Below are 19,986 nucleotides of genomic sequence, written 5' to 3' on the forward strand. Positions count from 1 at the left end.
AAAAGAACCAAAATGGTGGTAGGCTGGTAGCATGCTCTTCTCAGTGAATGGGAATCATGGGATTGTACAGTTATTTTTTTATGTTAATTATGAGAGAAGTAAAGAAAAAATAGTGAGTAAAATTAATTCTAAATATAAGAATTATAAAATTTTTAAAAACATATCTTTATTTATATTTAAAAAGTTAGAGAAAGGTTATACGGCTCTTACTATGATTTGATTTCGTGATGATTATAAAAGAAGTAGTAAGAGGTGATAAACTTATTTAGTAATAAGTATAACCTCTCCAATAAATTAGGGGAAGGAAAGTAGTATTCAATCCGCCAAATTGACAGAGTGAGGATGATGAAGCGCCCAAGACGCCTTGTAATCAGCCATAACCTGCTGCTCATGACGAATGCCCCACTTCTTTATTAAGCGTTGCAAGAAAGGCTCAGAAATCAGATAAAAGATAAATGCAAGAGTAAGTTATCTCTATGACAAATCGTCATACAGGTACTGTTTCTGATAACATAATATGCTAGTGGTTTGGACATAAAACTATGGATTCAAATCTTTGTGGGTCCTAACATGTATTTCACAACTTCACTACTGGTCTCAAATTTGAAGAGATTCTTCTAGGAAAATAAAATTAAATTAAAAGATGGGAGCAAATCCACCATTAGATGTATGTGACTTTAGTGTACTTCCAAGTTCTCAGATTTGAGCCTGTATCAAAACGCTAAACAAGAAACAGAGATAGGCAATTGTATCAAAATAAATACTCGCTTACAAAAACATCTTTGACATATAATATTATTAAAATAAAATTTACGTAGAGTAAATATAATTACTAATTTATATATGAGCTTTCAACTTCTTCTATTGCATGAGAAGTTAATGATTTCCACCTAAGAAAGAAAAGAGATGGGGTCATCTTAAAAAAAAAAAAAAAGAGTTGACACAAAAATTTAACCGAGAGTAGCATGAGAAAAAACTTCTATTGGATAAGTATTTTTCCCTTTGTATATTTCTAGTTTTATGTTGTAATAGTGAAAATTTGTTCAAAACATTACAATAACACTTGCAATACTTTGAAGGACAAGAAAACCAAAAAAAGTGGAAGAAGTTGGGCCTAACTAGCGAGAAAACCTTTGGTGCAACAACTGTTGTAGATACATTCATATTAAAAGGGGGAAGTTTTTGGGACTTATTAGCATTTCAATAAACTGGGGGAAAGAAAAACCACTTCCTAGAAAATGAAACATAAATATTTAGAGAATTCAGAATCACAAGCAATCTCGCTGGTTCAGATAAAAAATCAATCGAAAAATTTCTATTCGCACAAAAGCCTAGTTACACCAGTATATACTTGAACAATCCCCATCCCCACAAAATATATTATTATGCAACTGTGCACATCTAATAATCTAAATATAAGATAAGCCCTTGTCATCACAATTTGAGTGGGCTGACTGAATTTTAGGTAGGCATATCTAAACTGTTAAGGAGCATTTTAAATTTGTACATTGACCTGAATCAACATTACTTACAATACATGATTACTTACGGTAGAGCGTTCAACATCATTATGAAAAAGAATCTTCTGCCAAATGATGCCACATAATATTTATGCAGTGTTATCTTCAACTACCCTTTAGGAGAAGGGATCTAAGAAAGCTCTTCTGCATTGAATTTGTTCCAAGCTTCCTGTTTTAAGATCAGTAGAATAAATATAAGAAAAAGTAATACAGTTATTATATTTCAATAAAAAATAATTAGTGTGAAAAAAAAATTGTTAGATATACTTTTATCAAAAAATATAAAATAAAATTGATGTAAATATGTTAAGGTTTTAAGTTTTTTTTTTCTTCGTGGTGGGGAAGGAGAGATTTACTGAAGCAAATATCGAGTATCCAACACTTGAATTCTCTAGAGCAGTAGAAAGGAAGACTCATATGTTCAGATTAATGAAGGGGATTAATGTAAATCCAGCTAGCAGTAGCTGAATAGAATTATGCAGACTTACATTGCATATGGTAAGAGTAAAACACAGTTGTTGATTGACCATTTTACCTTTGTTTTGAAAAAAAATTGGCCCGTTTCCCAAACTTTATATCAATATGTCCCTGTTTAATAAATGTTTGACCGACACTTATTCAAGTAAATGGATAGATAGGTCCAATAGTGTCGGTCAAACATTGTTCAAACAGGGATAGATTAGTATATAGGTTGAGAAAAGAGGTAGATTGGGATATAGTTTGAGAAGGGGATAAAGTGATAAATTAATTTTAAAAGGGGGCAAAATGGTCAATCAACCCTGTGGAAAAATTTCAACATTTAAGAGAAGGGATAAAAAGGGTATGCAGTCCTATGGACTTCTAGGTAAAGTACATTGTTTCTTTATAAATAAACAAGGTACCTTAAGGATGTCAAAAACCTTCTCTGCAGTATATTTCTGTTCGAGATTAGCACCTTTCTGTTGGACTTTATCTGGGTGAATGCATAACGTTGCTTTTCTATAAACCTTTTTAACTGAAGAGGAAGTAATCATATCTGTCAAAGAGATCGGCTCCCAACCACATTCTGGCCAAAGAACCTAAATATAAATTCAAGGGTAAGAAAGAATCATGGAATAAAACAAATTTGTTTTACGATGCAAAAACAACATAAAAACAATTTATTAGTTCAAGTATTATTTATCACTAAAAGGAAACAAAAGAACAAGAGAAGGTACATCATCTTCTTGTTAAATAAGATCTTGAATCAATGAGGAGAGTTTTGACAAGGCAAAAGCCTCCACTTAACCAAGGGCTTGTACTACACATAAAATGCCAAATAGTACAATCAATGGTATCTTTATTTTCAAATAATTATTTATAGTTCTCACTCCCTTACTAAAAGAAACTTATGGTCGGATATGACCAGTAAGTACGACTTCACGTAGTTTCCATTGAACACATTCCATTTGATCCACCATGTTGGTTCAACAAAATTACAAACAATTGAAACACATACAAAATAAACAGAACATTTGATAAGACAAGAGTCACAATACACAATGATTGAAAATAAAGTTCTAAATAATTTCATCTATATATGGTGTACCATCTCTTCATTTTTCCATCTCTTAACATTTTAGAATGGATTTAATCATTCTGCCCAAGAATTCCAAGTTACAGCTATTCTGAACCTTGGTTATAAATGCCTATCTGTCATATAAAAAAGTCAAACAACCTAATGTTTCCATTTCCTTTTTAATTATATTTTCTTACATCAGGATATTCACTATGAAAGCAAATCAGAGTACAGGGCAAAAGCGGTATGTTCAAGAGCCCTGTAGTGAAATTAGTTATTGACAATTATCAATAACTATGGTAAAAGAGTATACATATTGTAAGGTTGATAGCAATGCCCGCATATTGCCTTCTTTCCCTGCAGCCCATCGCTTTATCTGAACATCAGCAGTATCAGCAATTCTCTGCCAAATTAAAATAAAATATCACACTAAGAAAATCTGACAAATATATAAAATAAAAACAAAAGAATTAAGGAGAATTCTACCATGATTATCCTTGGAGATAAATTACAATCCAAACAAAAACACTATAAAACTTACACGCCTCTCTTCTTGCTCCATCTTAGTTTGAAGGTCACGCTGGTTCATATCAGCCACTGCTTTTAACTGAAAATATGACAGGCAGAAGAGAAAGAAAAAAAAAATTTGTCCAGTGAGAAATTATTTCAATAAAACCTGTAATAAAAGGATAAATAAGGTCAATGTCCAGAACGAACTACGAAAACGTCATATGTGCTTTTAAGTTATTAAAGAAAATATCCAATGCTGGTCTCCATAGGGGATCATTAAGCAAAAGATTCGACAATCAAATCAATTCAGAAAATACAATATCACAAAAAATGTTAAGAAGGAAGCTATAAAAAGATAACATGTGATTTGCATTGATGAGCCCCCCTTTTCTAATAAATAGAAATTAGGAGAAATGACAAGATAATGATACACACCGCTCGCTCTTGGGTTCTCTGATGACGTCCCAATCTTGCGTTTCGTCTTTCTTCAGTTTCTCCTTCAACTTCCTCGAATTCAGATGATGGGGAAGCTTTTGCAAACAAAAAAATGTGATAAGCTGACAACAAAATCACTTTACTGTGATAATAATCGATAAATTTAAACAACTTACCCCCAAAAATCAATGAGAGGTCATCAAGAGATGTCATCACAGAAGGTTTCTTCACACTGGATGAAAATCCAGATGGCACCCTTTGTGACACCTCAGGTTTCCCTTTGTTGTTCATTTGGTGATCAAACGTATGATCCTAAGCAATGCATCAGCAAAAGACACTGAATATAGTCTTTTACTGTAGCAAAATAATTAGAGCTTATTATATTAATAACTTTTACCATAGTTGCAGTCCTTGACTTTGGTACACTGCTTGATCGAGAACCCGTGCTGAAAAAGGATTCAAGATAATCTGTGTTATTTAATTGATTCATTCTTGCAGCTGGATCCCTTTTGCCATTGTTTGTCTTAGCCACTGAGTTTTGTTTAATCTCATCAGTATTAACATTGGCCTTTCTACTAGCATTATTCTGCACCCGGCCCATGGCAAAGTCCTCGAGCTCATCTATCGATGACATACTTGAGTTGTTAACTGCATCTCAGAAAACCACAAGTAAAGTCAATAATAGAAAAAGATGGCTACTCATGTCTTTTAGCTCAAGTATTTAGAAGAACCTTTACCTGAGTTTGAAACATCCGTTGGCTTAGGTGGAGACCTCAATGATGGGGAGGTACTGGAGCTGCCTCTTGTACCTTTAGAATTGTTTAACTTACTTATCTGTTCCAGTGAGTCCAGGAATGATTCTGAAGAAGCTGTGCTTGAAGCAGTTTCAAATACTAAAAATGGATCAGTGTGAGACATGACAGTAGTTTTGTTTGAAGGTACAGTTGGTTCACGAAGGTTATTCATCCCATTACTTGCTTTACTGAAAAAAAAAATGATTGACACATTAAGAGACAGTGAAACCAAACAAAAGGATGACACCTAACAATTAAAATGGTCAGAGAAAGATGTATGCCTTTATGTTTAATTTAAGTGATAAACAACTTAAATCACTTGCAGTTAGAAAAAAGTGTTACATTGTACTAAGAAATTATTAGGAAGAACAATACAAGATATTCCAGAATAATATTGGTATCGAGAAGCAGGCATCCATAGCTTCAACGTTTGGAATACTACTACAAGCAACGACTTGGTTCAGTTCCAGGATCAGCCAACGCACATTACCAGAAATGTAGGTAATGCATCCAAATTTCTGTAAACCCTCAGAATGAGGATGTGGAGTCTGTGTGTTTCAACAAATCATGGGCTGAAAAGGTGCAAAAATATATAGCAACAACAAAATAATAAACATGATTGTCACACTCACAATTCAAGTACATTGCTAAAACTAAATTCATAATTAACCTTATGAGGTATGACCAAGGTTGTCAAACTCGAGAGTCTATGCAAACTCAGAAGGGTAAACCAAAATCGTAAATCGCAGAATCGTAACACGGATCGTAGAATCGTAACACGAGATACAAATTATATTTATATGCATATAAAGTAATATAATAAGCAAATTTAATTCAACCAACCAGCAAAATAATGTCATACAATAGTCATAATCACATAATGTCTCAAACATATAAAGTCATAGCACAAAAGATCAAAATCCAAAACAAAATATCAAATATGTTTTTCTTAAAATCCATATTCAGAGTTATGTTAGTTATATTTAATTTTTTTACTTAAAATTTAATATCAAATATGTTTTCTTTTAATATCACTATTGATTTTTAAATAAAAAATGAGTTATTAATATACATACATAATGTTAAATTTTAACACATGATTCCTTGCCGTGGTGTGTCAGGTCGCGGGTTCGAATCAGCCTCTCTGCAAAAAGCAGGGGAAAGACTGCCTAGAGTATTCCCTTCCCCAGACACTCACGAAGTGGGTATTTGAACTGGGTCGGCCCTTTAATGTTAAATTTAACTTTCATGTATTATAAGTGTAAAATATTTTACATTCACATTACAAATTTCATATAATTATCAATACAATTAAATAAAGTAATAAAACATGATTCCTTACTAACAATATACTGTGCATATTTTAGAGAGAGAAAAAAATTATAAACGAAACGACAAACAGAGGCACACAAAAAAACGAAACAGAGGCAAAAAAATAAAAAGAAACAAAACAAAGCAGAGAAGAGATTGGGGTGGTGGTGGAGCATCATTTGCATGCTTGCGATGCTGAGAATCTTTGTTGGAGGAGACCATCAGGTTCAAGCGCTTCATGGACTCGTCCAAATCGGCCACCTCCCATGACTTCGGGGCTCCCAAATACTCCACAAAGCCCTCCGTGGAGAAATTGGAAGAGAAGAAAGCGGAGAAGCGGAAGGACGACGACGAAGCACGTAGGAGAAGACGGTGGAGCAGGAGTCGCGCGACGGAGCAAGGAGGTGGCGGCTGAAACAAGGTATTAGGGTATTTTGTGTTAAAAAACCCATTTATACGATGGGTTTCGGGTCAAATTTTCGGGTCCATGGGTTTTTCTCCATTTCTTTGAAATCGTTAAACTCGTAAGAGTTTAAGAGTTTGCCAAAAAACACAGCGCTTCTACCATTTGAGTGCCAAAAGCGAGTTTGCAGTTAAACGGGAACGGTGAGGTGACCAGAAGCGTAAACTCGTTAGAGTTTGCGAGTTTACTCGAGAGTTTGACAACCATGGGTATGACACTCCCAGAAATATAAGCCACAAAAGATCTATCTAAATTGATCTCTGTAAAGCACCATCCCCAGCAGAGTGCCTCTCATGTTAATCCCAAATATTTCCTTCCAAAATGCAAGAATATACAACATATCAGTAAGCTTTACCGGGAAAGTAATGCTTATATCCTACTTACACAATGTTTTTATTTTTCTCTAATACCTCGCAAAGCTTGCTAAGAGCACATATTCTATACAAATAAGAACCGCTAAAAACTTGTCAATCGCAGTCACATGATGCTAGTAGGCACTCCTATTTTGTGTTATTATAAGGAATTTCTTTTTTGGCAAAACCATTATAAGGAAGTTAATAGAGTAAAATAGGCCACTAGATCCCTCATTCCTTACTCGCAGTTTAGTCCCTGAATTTATTTATGTGTAAGAGTTAGTCCCTGAATTTATAAAACTTGTATCATGTTAGTTCCTTGACTTGGTCAACCAGAGATGCTGGAAAGACTAACATGATATGAATTTCATAAATATCAGAACTAATTTGTACACAAATAAATTAAGAGACTGCAAGGTATAAATAAAAGAAATTAAGAAGGTACAAATTTTACACCTCAAAATATAGACGTGCAGTAGTGAAGAAGAACAAAATCTATGCTAATTGCTAGTGAACTCAACCTCCTAGAGCATCGATTACGAAGAGTAAACAGGAATTAAAGACAAAGTTCCATACCCATTATTTGAAACACTGCTTCCACCAAACCCAGGTATCAAGTCATCAAAATCAGGTGCTTTCTCATTCGAACTTTTAGCATTTGCATGTAGTCCACCAATCTTATCTAGTGGATCATTCTGCTCAGGCATTCCACCGAATATGTCATCCACATAAACAGGCGACGATGAAGACGTGGAAACCGATTTATTCGATCCCGCAAATATCGAATCATAGTCAAACAAAACGTCATTGGCGACATTCGATTTGGCGTTTCCACCAAATATATCATCAATGCCATCGTCAGGACCCCAAGAATGTTGTGTTTTCTTATTGCTGCTGCTGAGAACACTGTTGAGATCATCGAGGGAAGAACCGTAATCAAAATCAAAAGTGGAATTTTGATGAGATCTGGATCCGTTTTGTGAAGATTTGGGGTTTAGACCCGAATTGGTCCCAAATGTTGCTGTGCGAGAAGAATCACCGACATTTGTGGGTCGCTTTGATGACGCCATTGGAGCCGATTTTCCTTGCGGTTTCAACCCAAACCTTTCGGTCAACACACCAAACTCGTCCATTGTTCAAAACTTCAAGCGGTTGAATTTGAACGAAGAATGTGAATAGATAATTGCAAAGTAGAATTTATTTAGGGTGAGGTAAGAACAGCTGAAATGAAATCACCAGAAAGAGTGAGATTGATTACTCGTTATAAATTTCTGAAGGAACAGAGAAATTGAATTATTGTAAGGGAATTGTTGAGGATGAATCAAAGAGAATTGGAATCGATTGCGGGTTGTGTGAGAAGAGATGGCGGGAATGGCGTGAAAAAAAGAAAGACAGGGAAGGAAAATAGGGAAATCGAAATCCGATGTAAGGTTAAGGGTTCCTTCTATTTCTGTCTGTGTCTGTGTCTGAGGCTGAGACAACCTCTTCTCTTCTCTCTTTCCCTTTTCTCTCTCTTGACTCATTGACTGTGCTTCCTTCTTCCCTCAATGGGTACGCATTATTCCATCCCTATTCCCTACCTACCACAAATCTACGCGCTTATTGCACATAATTTTGCATCCTGCTTTTTTATGATAATACTTCACTTTATATGTGTCCATCACATCACACTTTATTTTAAAATTTTAAATAGTATATTATATAAAAGGTTTGGTGTTTGTCATTTTAAATGATATAAGTTATGTCATTTTAGGAGAGAGATGGACACAAAAAAATGAAAATCATGGGAGAGAGAAAGTGGATGGTTTTTTTTAATTTAAAATTTAAATAAAAAAAAATTTATGTGTCTGTCTCTCTCTTAAAAGGACAGAGTGTTATATCATTTAAAATGACAAACACTTTTTCCTTATATAAATAATGAGAAAAAAGTATTTAACATTACTATAGATAATTTTATCTAATGTTCATCGAAATGATATCGTTTTGGATAGAAAAATTGAAAAAAATAGAATAATAGAAACTATTATAATTCTAAAATAAATTAATAGAGACTATTATAATTCTAAAATAAATTAAAATTATAAATACATCATTATTTCTGCCCTAAAACAATGTCATTTCGATGAACATTAGATAAAGTTGTCTAAAGTAACTTTAGAAAAAGCGAACTCATAATTAATTTAATATAATGGATGATAACATAGATCTTAGATTAAAATTTTATTTGTCTTTAACATGCTACTTAAAAGTTCTATTATTCTATATAATTTTTTAAGAGATAGGGGGAATAGGTGCTTATTGTATATGTGTACATACATAATGCTTTGTACATGCCTTATTTATAGGCTCATAAGACATGAAAGTTACAATAACATCATTAACTACAATTACTTCTCCAATGATCATAACAATTATATAATGGACATAGATAGTCAATAGTCAAATTGTTTATAACACTCCTCATTGGATGTCCAATAATCCTATTGAGAAGAAATACGTACTAGAAGTTGCCTCATGAAAAACTTATCAAGAAAACCCAATGGGACAAAATCATTATGAAGATAAAAGAGTGCAGCACGTATTTTACTTCCCCTTATTACGTTATTTAATATCTCTAAGTTTACGCATCATAATCTTGTATACGAGCTTCTCAAAACTTAAAGTAGGTAATGTCTTGGTAAATAAATCTGCCAAATTATCACTTGAACAAATTTGTTGAACATCAATTTCACCATTTTGTTGAAGATCACGAGCGAAGAGGAATTTTGGTGAAATATGCTTCGTTCTGTCAATTTTGATGTATCCTTTCTTTAATTGAGCTATACAAGCAGCATTATTTTCGTGCAATATTGTTGGAACCTCTTTTTCTAACTGGAGACCGCATGTTTTTTGGATGTGTTGCGTCATTGACCTTTGCCCATCAATCGCTATTATCTGTGCATGGTTTGAAGAAGTGGCTGCTATAGTTTGCTTTGTTGAACGCCATGAAATAGCTATGCTTCCACTTGTGAATAAATATCCTATTTGGGGTCTAGCTTTGTGTGGATCAGATAAATATCATGCATCTGCTATATATAAGAAGGGAAAATTTACCCATGGATTTATTGATTAAGGGAAAAATCGTATACCTTTGGGGATTGTTGACAATCGCTATATATAAGAAGGGTCTTCATCCTCATTCATCAAACAACAAATAACAATCTTGCGTTTACGACTATTACTCACTTGAACGTCAAAGTTATTGGGTTTGTAACAACTTCTATTTGCTGAAGTGAAGTAAACCTATAGCAAGATGGGAAAATAAAGAAGTAGAAAAAAAACACAGAGAACACAAAGCAATTTTAACGTGGAAAACCCCCTCAATGTGAGAAGTAAAAACCACGGGACCATTAAGTCCAAGAAATCTTCCAGTATGAAAGTAGATTACGAATACAATCTCTCTACTACAAGACTAGAGGTTCACACACAAACACCTTACCCACTAAGGATAGTTTACAACACTTTTATCTTTCACTTTAAGGATTTCTCTCTCACCTATATGATGGAACTCTCTCTCTTTAAGAGGAACTCTTTTTATCTAAATTGCTTTCAATGCAATTAGATGATGAACTAATTTGCAACACTGCCTATTTATTGGCAAGCGATTTCTACATTCCGTGTTAGAAGCTCCTCCATGTTCTCTCAGCTTTTCGCAATCAGAATAGTGCACTATATGATTTGTAAGCTCCATCCACTTGATATTTGATTGAAGACAAAACTCATTTGCAAACTTTCAATGAATGAATAGTATTGGCATGTGGGCATTAGAAAAATCTTGCCAACACAAGTTACGTTAAGGAGGAAACGTCCAACAAATCTCCCCCTTTCTGACCTAATTAAATGGAGTTATTATGTCAGCACCTTTGTAGTAGTCTTCAAACTTCCATGTTGGAACTGTCTTGGTCATCATGTCTGACCAGTTCAGGTTGGTATGTATAACACCTCATATTTTTAAATGTATAATTATATGAGATAATGATGATTAAATGGTAGGATTAGTGAAAATCCTGAGTTTGGGGTCAAATTGCATAAGAAGGGTAAAATGGTAATTTACCAAACACGTAACCCGAGACATGAAAAATTGGGTAGAAGACCTCAAATGGTAAAAAAAAATGCCGAAAATGGATTCAGAACAAAAAATCGAGTGGATAGACAAGTTTCAAAAAATTTGATGAATAGTGATTTTACCGGTGTAAAATACTGCGGTATAATAGTACCGATAAGCGTGAAATTATTATCAGTATTTTTAGGAAGTAAAAATATGACGTGAACGAGAAAAATACGTAGGTTACGAATTTGTGGGTTAAATTGGGTGATTTAATAAAGTTAAATGACATGTGGGACCCACATATGTGTTTTAAGTGAGTAAATGACCATTTGGAACAAAAATTATGAACACTCTCTCTCCTCCTCTCTTCTTCAACCCGCGAACACCATTGTTATTGAGCAAGTTTTTGCTCAAAACTTCAATCAACCAAAACTCACTCAAATCCAAAAGTGTAAAACATCAAAGTTGTTCTAAATCACCTTGTGAACATCTTTCCTTCCTTGAGTGAGCCACGAAATTGAGTGTGCAAGGAGATCATTTTCTATGGTGGGTGGCGGTTTTGATGAAAATGGTGGTGGTTGGTGGCGGTTTTGGACCGTTCAAGTGTTGAAACTTGTTCTTGGGTTGCTTAGGAGTTGATTGATGGTAAGTTTTCACACTCTCATGGAGTTTTAATTGAAATCATAAATTGGGTTTTGTGTTTGATTATGTGTTGGCTGGTTGATATGGTTAGGGGATTTTAATGATGTTGCTCCTTTGGAATTAAATGCTTAGAATGATAATTGATGATGATTGATGTAATAAAAATTATTGTGATTTGAAAAATTATAACTAAGTGAAAATTGGAGTGGATATTGATGATTTTGTGAAATGGCATGATGATAGGATTGGGTAATTGAGTTGTGGAATAATTGTATGAGTGAATTATAAGATTGTATGATGTGTAGAAGTGTGGGAATGAATTGAAAATCCTTTGGGACCCTAACATGAACAATTCGACCTATTGTGGTCATGGATGATTTGATAATGTAAAAGTAGTATAATTGATGTTGTCTGGTGGTAAACGGTGTTTAGATAGATGATAGAATTTTGTGATGTAGTGAAATTGGAAGGAATAAGGTGGGATGTATGGTTTATGTGGTAATTCGACATATAAAGAAAATTGGATGGAAATGGTGTGAAAAGTATTGTAAAATCGATGGTTGGTGCCTTAGTGCATAAATGGTTATAATGATGAGTTAGTTCAAGGATTAAAGTGATTGAGATAGTTGAGATAAATGGAAAAATAGCCATAGGTCTAAGTGATTTTATTGGTTATTATTATTTTGAAGTTGATGAGTATTATGTGAATGTTGTTGATCATTGTTGTTTGATCATATAGGATTTCTCTCTCACCTATATGGTGGAACTCTCTCTCTAAGAGGAACTCTCTTTCTGTAAATTATTCCCGATGCAATTAGATGATGAATCATGTTGCAATACTTCCTATTTACATGCTAGCAATCTCTCTATTCCGTGTTAGAAGCTCCTCTGTATTCTCTTGGCTTTCCGCAATTAGAATAGTGCACCATGTGATTTGTAAGCACCATCCACTTGCAATTTGATTGAAGACAAAACTCATTTGCAAACTTTCAATGAATGAATAGTATTGGCATGTGAGCATTAGAAAAATCTTGCCAACATAAGCCAGGTTAAGGAGGAAACGTCCAGCAAAAGTGCCTTGCAGGTTCACCATTCCCTTGTTCCGCTAAAGCTTACGGGGAAACATCTTGCAACCACTGCCACCAGATCTGTTCTATGAAAGTTCAAGCATAACCTCATGTTATCTCTAAATATACATATCTAAACATGATTCACGTGTTGAGGATAAATAAGTTATAAATTCAATATAAATTTATTTTATCTAAATATAATAATTTTTTATTTTAATCCATCTAAATATAATTACTATTGATTATAATGTCTTCGTTTTTAGTCTGTTATATGTGTCAATATTCATTAAAATGAAATAAGACATTTATTTTTCGTATAAATATATAACGAAAAATTCTATAAATATGCATTAAAAGAACCACAAGGGAAATAACAAATTTTTTATATTATTCATTTAAAAAGTAAAAATGAGATGCTTGAGTTTGTTTGGTGAAATATAAGAATGGGAGGTTAGTGATCACAAAACATGAATATTCTTCTCTAAAAAGACACCTGAAAAAACTACCATCAGAATAACTAAGGTAAGTGGAGTTAAGCGCTTACACAACTTTGGACATTACTTAGGATCATTGATTCAACATGGGAGGGTGACAAAACAAAGTTACACAATATAGTGGATAGAGCAAAAGAGATGATGGTGGGTGGCAATCGTCATGCTTATCTCAAGTTGGCATAATCATCTTAGCCTAATTGGTGATAGCCTCAATACCTTTCTTCTATATGCAGTATGGGAAGATTCCTCTTGCAACATGTTCAAAGGTAGAAAAGATACAAAGACAATTTATCTAGGGTATAAAGTGAATAATGGGCACCCGTACTTGATCAGTTGAAAAACCTCAAAGCTTTAAAGCAAAAGGTGGTTTGGGACTGAAGGGCTTGAGTATTATGAACAAAGTATTCATGAGTAAGATGGTTTGGATAATTAGTATAGAGTCTCAAGCCTTTTAGCTGCAAGAATTTTGTTCTAAGTATGTGTCTGTTAGAAGAGCAAACTCCCATTTCACATAGATTAAAGGTGACTCCAGGTTATGGTGTTATTTATTCATGGCCTGGGAAAAGCTCGAACATGGGATAATATGGGAAATAGGGGATAAGAAGCAAATAAGGTTCTAATAGGTTGTATGGTTGTTTGATGATCATACTCTACTGAATGAGTCTATTAGCCCGGTACCAAAAAATTAGAAGAATAAACTAGTGGTGGAGTATGTCAATAAAGAAAGGCACTATATATGGAGAAATCTCATAATCTGGCTCCTAACGAATGTGATCCAATTCTCACATAGCATTTTTCCTTTGGATCCTTTGAATGGGCCTGACCAATTATGGGTAGCATTAAAGGAATTGTAGGAAGACATTGTCAAAGCTCTATACGAGAACTTAATGGATTATGTTCAACATCCTTCTGCAAGTGGTGGTGATGCTCACCGGCAAGTGTACCGATCGCTCAAGTAATAAAGTGATAAGTAAGTTATCGTCTCCACAGGGATTGTGAGCGAATATCTTATAAACGTCCTTTCAAGATATAAAACCCAAGTGATTTGAAGAACAATAGAAATTAAAGATAAAGACGTATTTTTGTATTTTAAAAATAAGAGAATGATGCAAAATGATTTGGGTAAAAATATGAGAAATATTGTAGCTAGAGCGCACTCACCTTATGATCCCCACTTCTTACTTTGGATTGATTTCACAATATTTATTCATATAATTACTCGGATAAATTATTATCTAAAAATATTTATTAGTTAACCCTCAATTCTTTGCAAGGTTAACCCTTTAATCCCCAATTGGAACCCCAATTCCTTGCAATGTTCCTCATGGTATTAAGCAATGAACGCAATAATTTAAGCATCCGCAATTAAATACACATCTATTCCTAGCATACATACCAATTGTCGTCCTACCCCCTTTCAAGATGAAAACCCCAATATTCCTATCTAGGGTTCTAACCCTCAAACTATTCCCAACTATCAGATTGATCAGTTCTAATAAAGAGAATAGGAAATACGCACAAGGTAGAGACAAAGATAATTATACAAATGAATAAAACTAAATCAATCCATCGTAACAAGGGTTCACATAGGGCTCGTGACCCTAACTACAATAAAAGAGAATTAGCCAAGCATAATCATGGCTAACAATAATCCAATATTCCAAAGCATAAAATTACAGAGAAATAGATGAAGAAGAAGAACTGTGGAAGAATCCTTCTGAGCTCTGCCGTCGGTCTCCTTCTGAAGAAATAGGTCTGAATTGTCTCCAATGTCTTGGAATGGTGGAGGACCACCCTTTAAATAGGCAACTGGTCAATCAGGTTATAATCTTTGAATTTAATTTCATTAATTTTTCATTTTGATCATAATTCCACAATTCAAGGATTGCATTCATGACGCCCGCACGATCAGCGCCAAATCCGTGACTCCACAAATCAAGGACTGCATTCATGGCACCCGCACGATCAGCGCCAAATCATTTCCTTGTTTTCTTTCAAATTTCGAATTTCTTCACCTTTTAACCTAATTTCTGTGCAAAGTCTCCTATTTATAAGACTCTTTTTCTTCTTCCAAAAATACCCTCGTGGAATCGCGTCAACAGGCTTTTTATAATTTTGTAATTTTCACTTCTTTTACCTGTAAAAACACAACCAATAGGTGAGAACTATAATTGAAAAGAAAGAATCAATATAATTAGCAAATATGTATTTAAATTGCTCTCTTATGACCCAATTCTTATCAATTTTAACATGGAAAAACCACACTTGCCAGAGGCACATCAAATCATTCCCAGATTTAAACGTTGCTGTCCCCAGCAATGTACAAGGCTCAATCCAGGAAACAATCAATTATTCCAACACAATATCACACAGACAATCAAGAGATCACTATGCTAAGCATGACTGAATCAATGCAAAGAACTCCTAACAATGCCTTCTATTCTCATGAAAATGTCAGAGTCTAACTTGAACACCCCTCACCAAGATAATCATACAACGCTCAGCACTCAAGTGTTTAAGGGAGTAACAATCACTCAATCCATCACAGCAATAACATTACCATAAGCTTGATCATATTCTCAAGTTCCTAAAGATGAGGAACATTAACACATGCATAATTGATCAAAAGGACTTCACAGGTTGTAACTTGGCCGGGTTTAATGGGTAGGAATATATGGAAAGTAGCTCAAACAACACTGAGATTGAAAACTGATATTATTTCATTTTTAACACCTTCAACTCAATGATTTTGCTCCACTAACATTCCCACAGAATTTCGGGAATTAATTCCTTTCAACCACCTTTTCTTTACATTCACCCTTTTTTTTTTCTTTTTCTTTTTCAAAACTTTTTGTTTTAAGGGCACAGATGAAATTTTACCTCCCCTAATTATTTGACCTCTGTGGAGCTTACCTCAATTTATTTGTTTTCTTTTCAACATTTCAGTAATTCAATCTCAATCAAGGTAAGTCATATGGATATAGGCTAAGCCATCAATCAGGCCACAGGTCATTTAACAACAAATAGGTTCAGGCTCAAGGGGCTAACAATGGAAAAATTCATTCAGGTGAGTTATTTTTGGCCAATAGCTAACAAGAACAAAATGCCTTTATCATATCAATCAATACATGCATAACAGAGAAACAGAGCAAGTTCTAGAATGCTATCACAGTGAGGTCTCTCAGAATAAAATAAGTGTTTAAGCACAAAACCTCACCAGCTATGATGTTAAGCTAGACTTCTAAAAGAACATCAGGCATCATTAATCATTCAAGCACAAAATTCAGACAAACGAGCAATCATGAAATCTACTCATGCCAATACAATATTATGCCAGAAGTACATACAAAACATGATTCCTAGGATGAATCAGGCAAATTAACTAGGGAAAGCATATCTAAACCTGGGACTTGCTCAGAAAATTTATTTAAATTTTTTTTTTTTAATATATAGCACACAAAATACTATAAAAATAACTAAGAAAATTAAAAGAGTTAGAATATCTCCCCTGATAGAAGCATTGCAGCAGTTCTAAGGTGCAAGCCTACCATTCCCAGATTTAGAGAATTGTTGTCCTCAGCAATAATTAAACCACAAGAAGAAGAAAAACCTGCACAATAGAACAAACAGTGGCATATAGAAGAAACTATAATGCGCACATTAAAACATCAGAGAAAGATATACTAACACAAAGTAACTAAAAAGAAAAATGATAAACAGAAAAATAAACTAATATACAAGATCTCCATCAGCAAGGAGATAAACTCAACCCTCCATGTCATCCCCCTCAGCAGCGTGGGATGACTCAGCAAATGGAAGGTCCGGTGGTACTGGTTGCCTTGGTGTATGAGACCACCATTCCCAGATTTGCTCCAAACCATGGAGCCATGTTAAGAACTCTTTGAAATTTTGATTTTTCCGAGAGATAGAGTCTCGGTGTCTCTTGTCAAACTTCAGCTCTTGATGTCTCTTCCAACTTGTATCAAAGAGTTTCACTACCTCCTTTCTTAATACCTTCTTCATTATAGGATGACGCCTCCTTTTGGATTTCCTCCCATGTTTGTCATCATCCTCATTGGGGATTTTGTTGGTATGGGAAGAGGGATCTTTATTTTTCAATTCAGTTTCCTCTTCCTTCAATGCTTCAATCACCGCCTCCTTATTAGTCAAGAAGACATTTTTCTGAGGTTGAGGAAGCTCCTCCAATTCCACCTTTATGGCACCATCTTCCTTGGCATCATCCGCTGCACTTTGTTTTTCTTTTACTTCAAGGCTAAAACAATCATCTTTGTGAGAAGACTGTTTTAGAGAATCAAAGACATTGATGGTAACGGTCTCATCATTCATTCTTAGCTCAAGCTTCCCCTTTTCAACATCAATTAGTGCCCGAGCAGTGGCCAAGAAAGGTCTACCCAACAAAAGAGGCATTTCAGCTCCCCCTTCCATATCCAACACTACAAAATCAGCAGGAAAGATGAACTTGTCCACCTTCACAAGAACATCTTCAATAATACCACTAGGCTTCCTCAAAGACTTATCAGCAAGTTGAAGAGATGCTAAAGTAGGCTTCAACTCGGTGATCCCCAAGGAATTACAAATAGAAAGGGGCATCAAATTAATGCTAGCCCCTAGATCACATAATGCTCTGCCAATTTTTTTGTTACCAATTTCAACAGAAATATTGAAGCTCCCTGGATCATGACGCTTAGGCGGGAACTTCTTTGTAATAATAGCACTACACTCCTCAGTGAGTGTCACCGTTTGGCATTCTTGCAACTTGTGCTTTCTTGACAACAAATCCTTCATGAACTTGGCATAATTTGGCATGCTAGTCAAGGCTTCAGCAAAAGGGATATTGATATGCAATTTCTTGAATATATCAAGAAACCTTCCATATTGTTGCTTCTGATCCTCCTTCTTGAATCTGTCAGGATAAGGTGCCATGGCTCTCACATATTCAGGACTCAACTCAAACTTCTTCTTTTCAACTGGCTTCTCCACTTCAGCAGGTTTTTTAATTTCTTTTTCTGGCTCCTTAACCTCCTTTAGCTTCTTTTCAGCTTCCATATTTATTCTCGGCTTTTCTGGAGCTGCTACCACTTTTCCACTTCTAGTTGTGATAAACATACAATCCTCCTTGGGATTTGTAACTGTGTTACTAGGAAAAGTACCTGGAATTCTTTCTGAAACTTGCTTTGCCAATTGGCCTATCTGATTCTCCAGGTTCTTTATGGAAGCATTTGTATTTTTGTAGTTGGCTCTAGTCTCCTCCATAAAGGTATTAGTGGTCTGAGCCATCTCATTAGAAGTCTTGGCCATTTGTGCAAAGGCTTTTTCCCACTCAGCAGGCTCTCGTTGTTGATTCTGTGAAGGCTGAGTATAATTATTAGAATTGAAATCCATGCCAACTCCCTGAGCTCTCCGCTGAAAATTGTTACCACCACCAGAAAAATTCTGATTTCTCTGAAGATTTGGCTGCTGAGGGCGCTGGTCATACCATATACCATTCACCTGCATTTGTTGAGGTGAATCAGAAGAAGCAAGAGATGGACATTCATTAGGAGCATGACTGTCCGTACAGTAGTCACAGACAAAAGCAACAGACTGAGCTTGAACTCCCGCGATCTGCATCTTGTCAAGCCTGGAAGTCAAACTAGCCATTTGTTGAGCTAGCAATTTATTTTCAGCCAGAACTGACTCATTACCTTCTAGATGAAGGCTACCTTTCTTAGACTTTGAAGATACCCCTTGATTTTCATTCCTGGCCATCCTCTCTATCAGCTCCAGAGTTTCATTCGCCCTCATGGTTTTAATAGTACCACCAGCTGCACCATTCAAAACCATTCTATCTTCAGGTGTGATGCCATTGAAAAATATTCTGACTTGATTACCAGCAGTCAAATTATAATGAGGGCACCTCCTCATCAAGTCCTTGAACCTGTTCCAGGCTGCACACAATGTTTCACCCTCAGTTTGAGTGAAGTTGGTGATATCATTCACCATTTGATTGTATCTCTCCATGGAAAAGAACTCTGCAAAGAACTTTGTAGACAAATCCTCCCATGTAGCAATGCTCCCTTTACAGCAAAAGGGAATAATCTCAACCGGATAGCATCATCAGACACCCGAGGGTGCTTGGTTGAGTCACATATCATTAAGAACCGGTCTATGAACCTGTGAGGATCCTCATGCTCATCTCCTCCAAATTGAACTCTCTCCACCAACTGAATTATGGAAGACTTCAACTCCCAATTATTGTCAGCAATATTCGGTTGGACAATACTTGAATTAGGCCTGTTGAAGGCTGGAGTGAGGATGGTATCCATACGCTCAAGTAATAAAGTGATAAGTAAGTTATCGTCTCCACAGGGATTGTGAGCGAATATCTTATAAACGTCCTTTCAAGATATAAAACCCAAGTGATTTGAAGAACAATAGAAATTAAAGATAAAGACGTATTTTTGTATTTTAAAAATAAGAGAATGATGCAAAATGATTTGGGTAAAAATATGAGAAATATTGTAGCTAGAGCGCACTCACCTTATGATCCCCACTTCTTACTTTGGATTGATTTCACAATATTTATTCATATAATTACTCGGATAAATTATTATCTAAAAATATTTATTAGTTAACCCTCAATTCTTTGCAAGGTTAACCCTTTAATCCCCAATTGGAACCCCAATTCCTTGCAATGTTCCTCATGGTATTAAGCAATGAACGCAATAATTTAAGCATCCGCAATTAAATACACATCTATTCCTAGCATA

At 35.0% G+C, this 19,986-nt stretch overlaps 1 protein-coding gene across 1 annotated transcript; it reads right to left on the minus strand.

Annotated features, from left to right (window-relative positions):
* Window positions 1-1,289: 1,289 nt before the first annotated feature.
* LOC133297480 (auxilin-related protein 1-like) lies at window positions 1,290-8,496 on the minus strand. Its single transcript, XM_061496643.1, has 9 exons — window positions 7,500-8,496; window positions 4,740-4,984; window positions 4,400-4,650; window positions 4,179-4,314; window positions 4,003-4,097; window positions 3,599-3,664; window positions 3,371-3,460; window positions 2,402-2,578; window positions 1,290-1,689 (listed from the first exon to the last, which is right to left on the minus strand). The coding sequence occupies exons 1-9, from the start codon at window positions 8,054-8,056 to the stop codon at window positions 1,651-1,653; spliced, it is 1,656 nt and encodes a 551-aa protein (XP_061352627.1). The 5' UTR covers window positions 8,057-8,496; the 3' UTR covers window positions 1,290-1,650.
* Between the last annotated feature and the right edge of the window lie 11,490 nt (window positions 8,497-19,986).

Source organism: Gastrolobium bilobum, unplaced genomic scaffold (assembly GCF_033153095.1).
Source record: "Gastrolobium bilobum isolate Gb01-03AN ecotype WA unplaced genomic scaffold, APGP_CSIRO_Gbil_v1 utg117450, whole genome shotgun sequence".
In the NCBI taxonomy this organism is placed as follows: Eukaryota; Viridiplantae; Streptophyta; class Magnoliopsida; order Fabales; family Fabaceae; genus Gastrolobium; species Gastrolobium bilobum.

Bases quoted from the DNA above. Each gene is read 5' to 3' on its own strand.
- LOC133297480 (XM_061496643.1), bottom strand. From the start codon at position 8,056: ATGGACGAGTTTGGTGTGTTGACCGAAAGGTTTGGGTTGAAACCGCAA. The intron at 4,985-7,499 runs GTATGGAACTTT...TTTTTTTTTCAG, and splicing joins AGCAGTGTTTCAAATAATGG to TAAAGCAAGTAATGGGATGA. The intron at 1,690-2,401 runs GTACCTTGTTTA...ATCTTAAAACAG, and splicing joins AGGTTTTTGACATCCTTAAG to GAAGCTTGGAACAAATTCAA.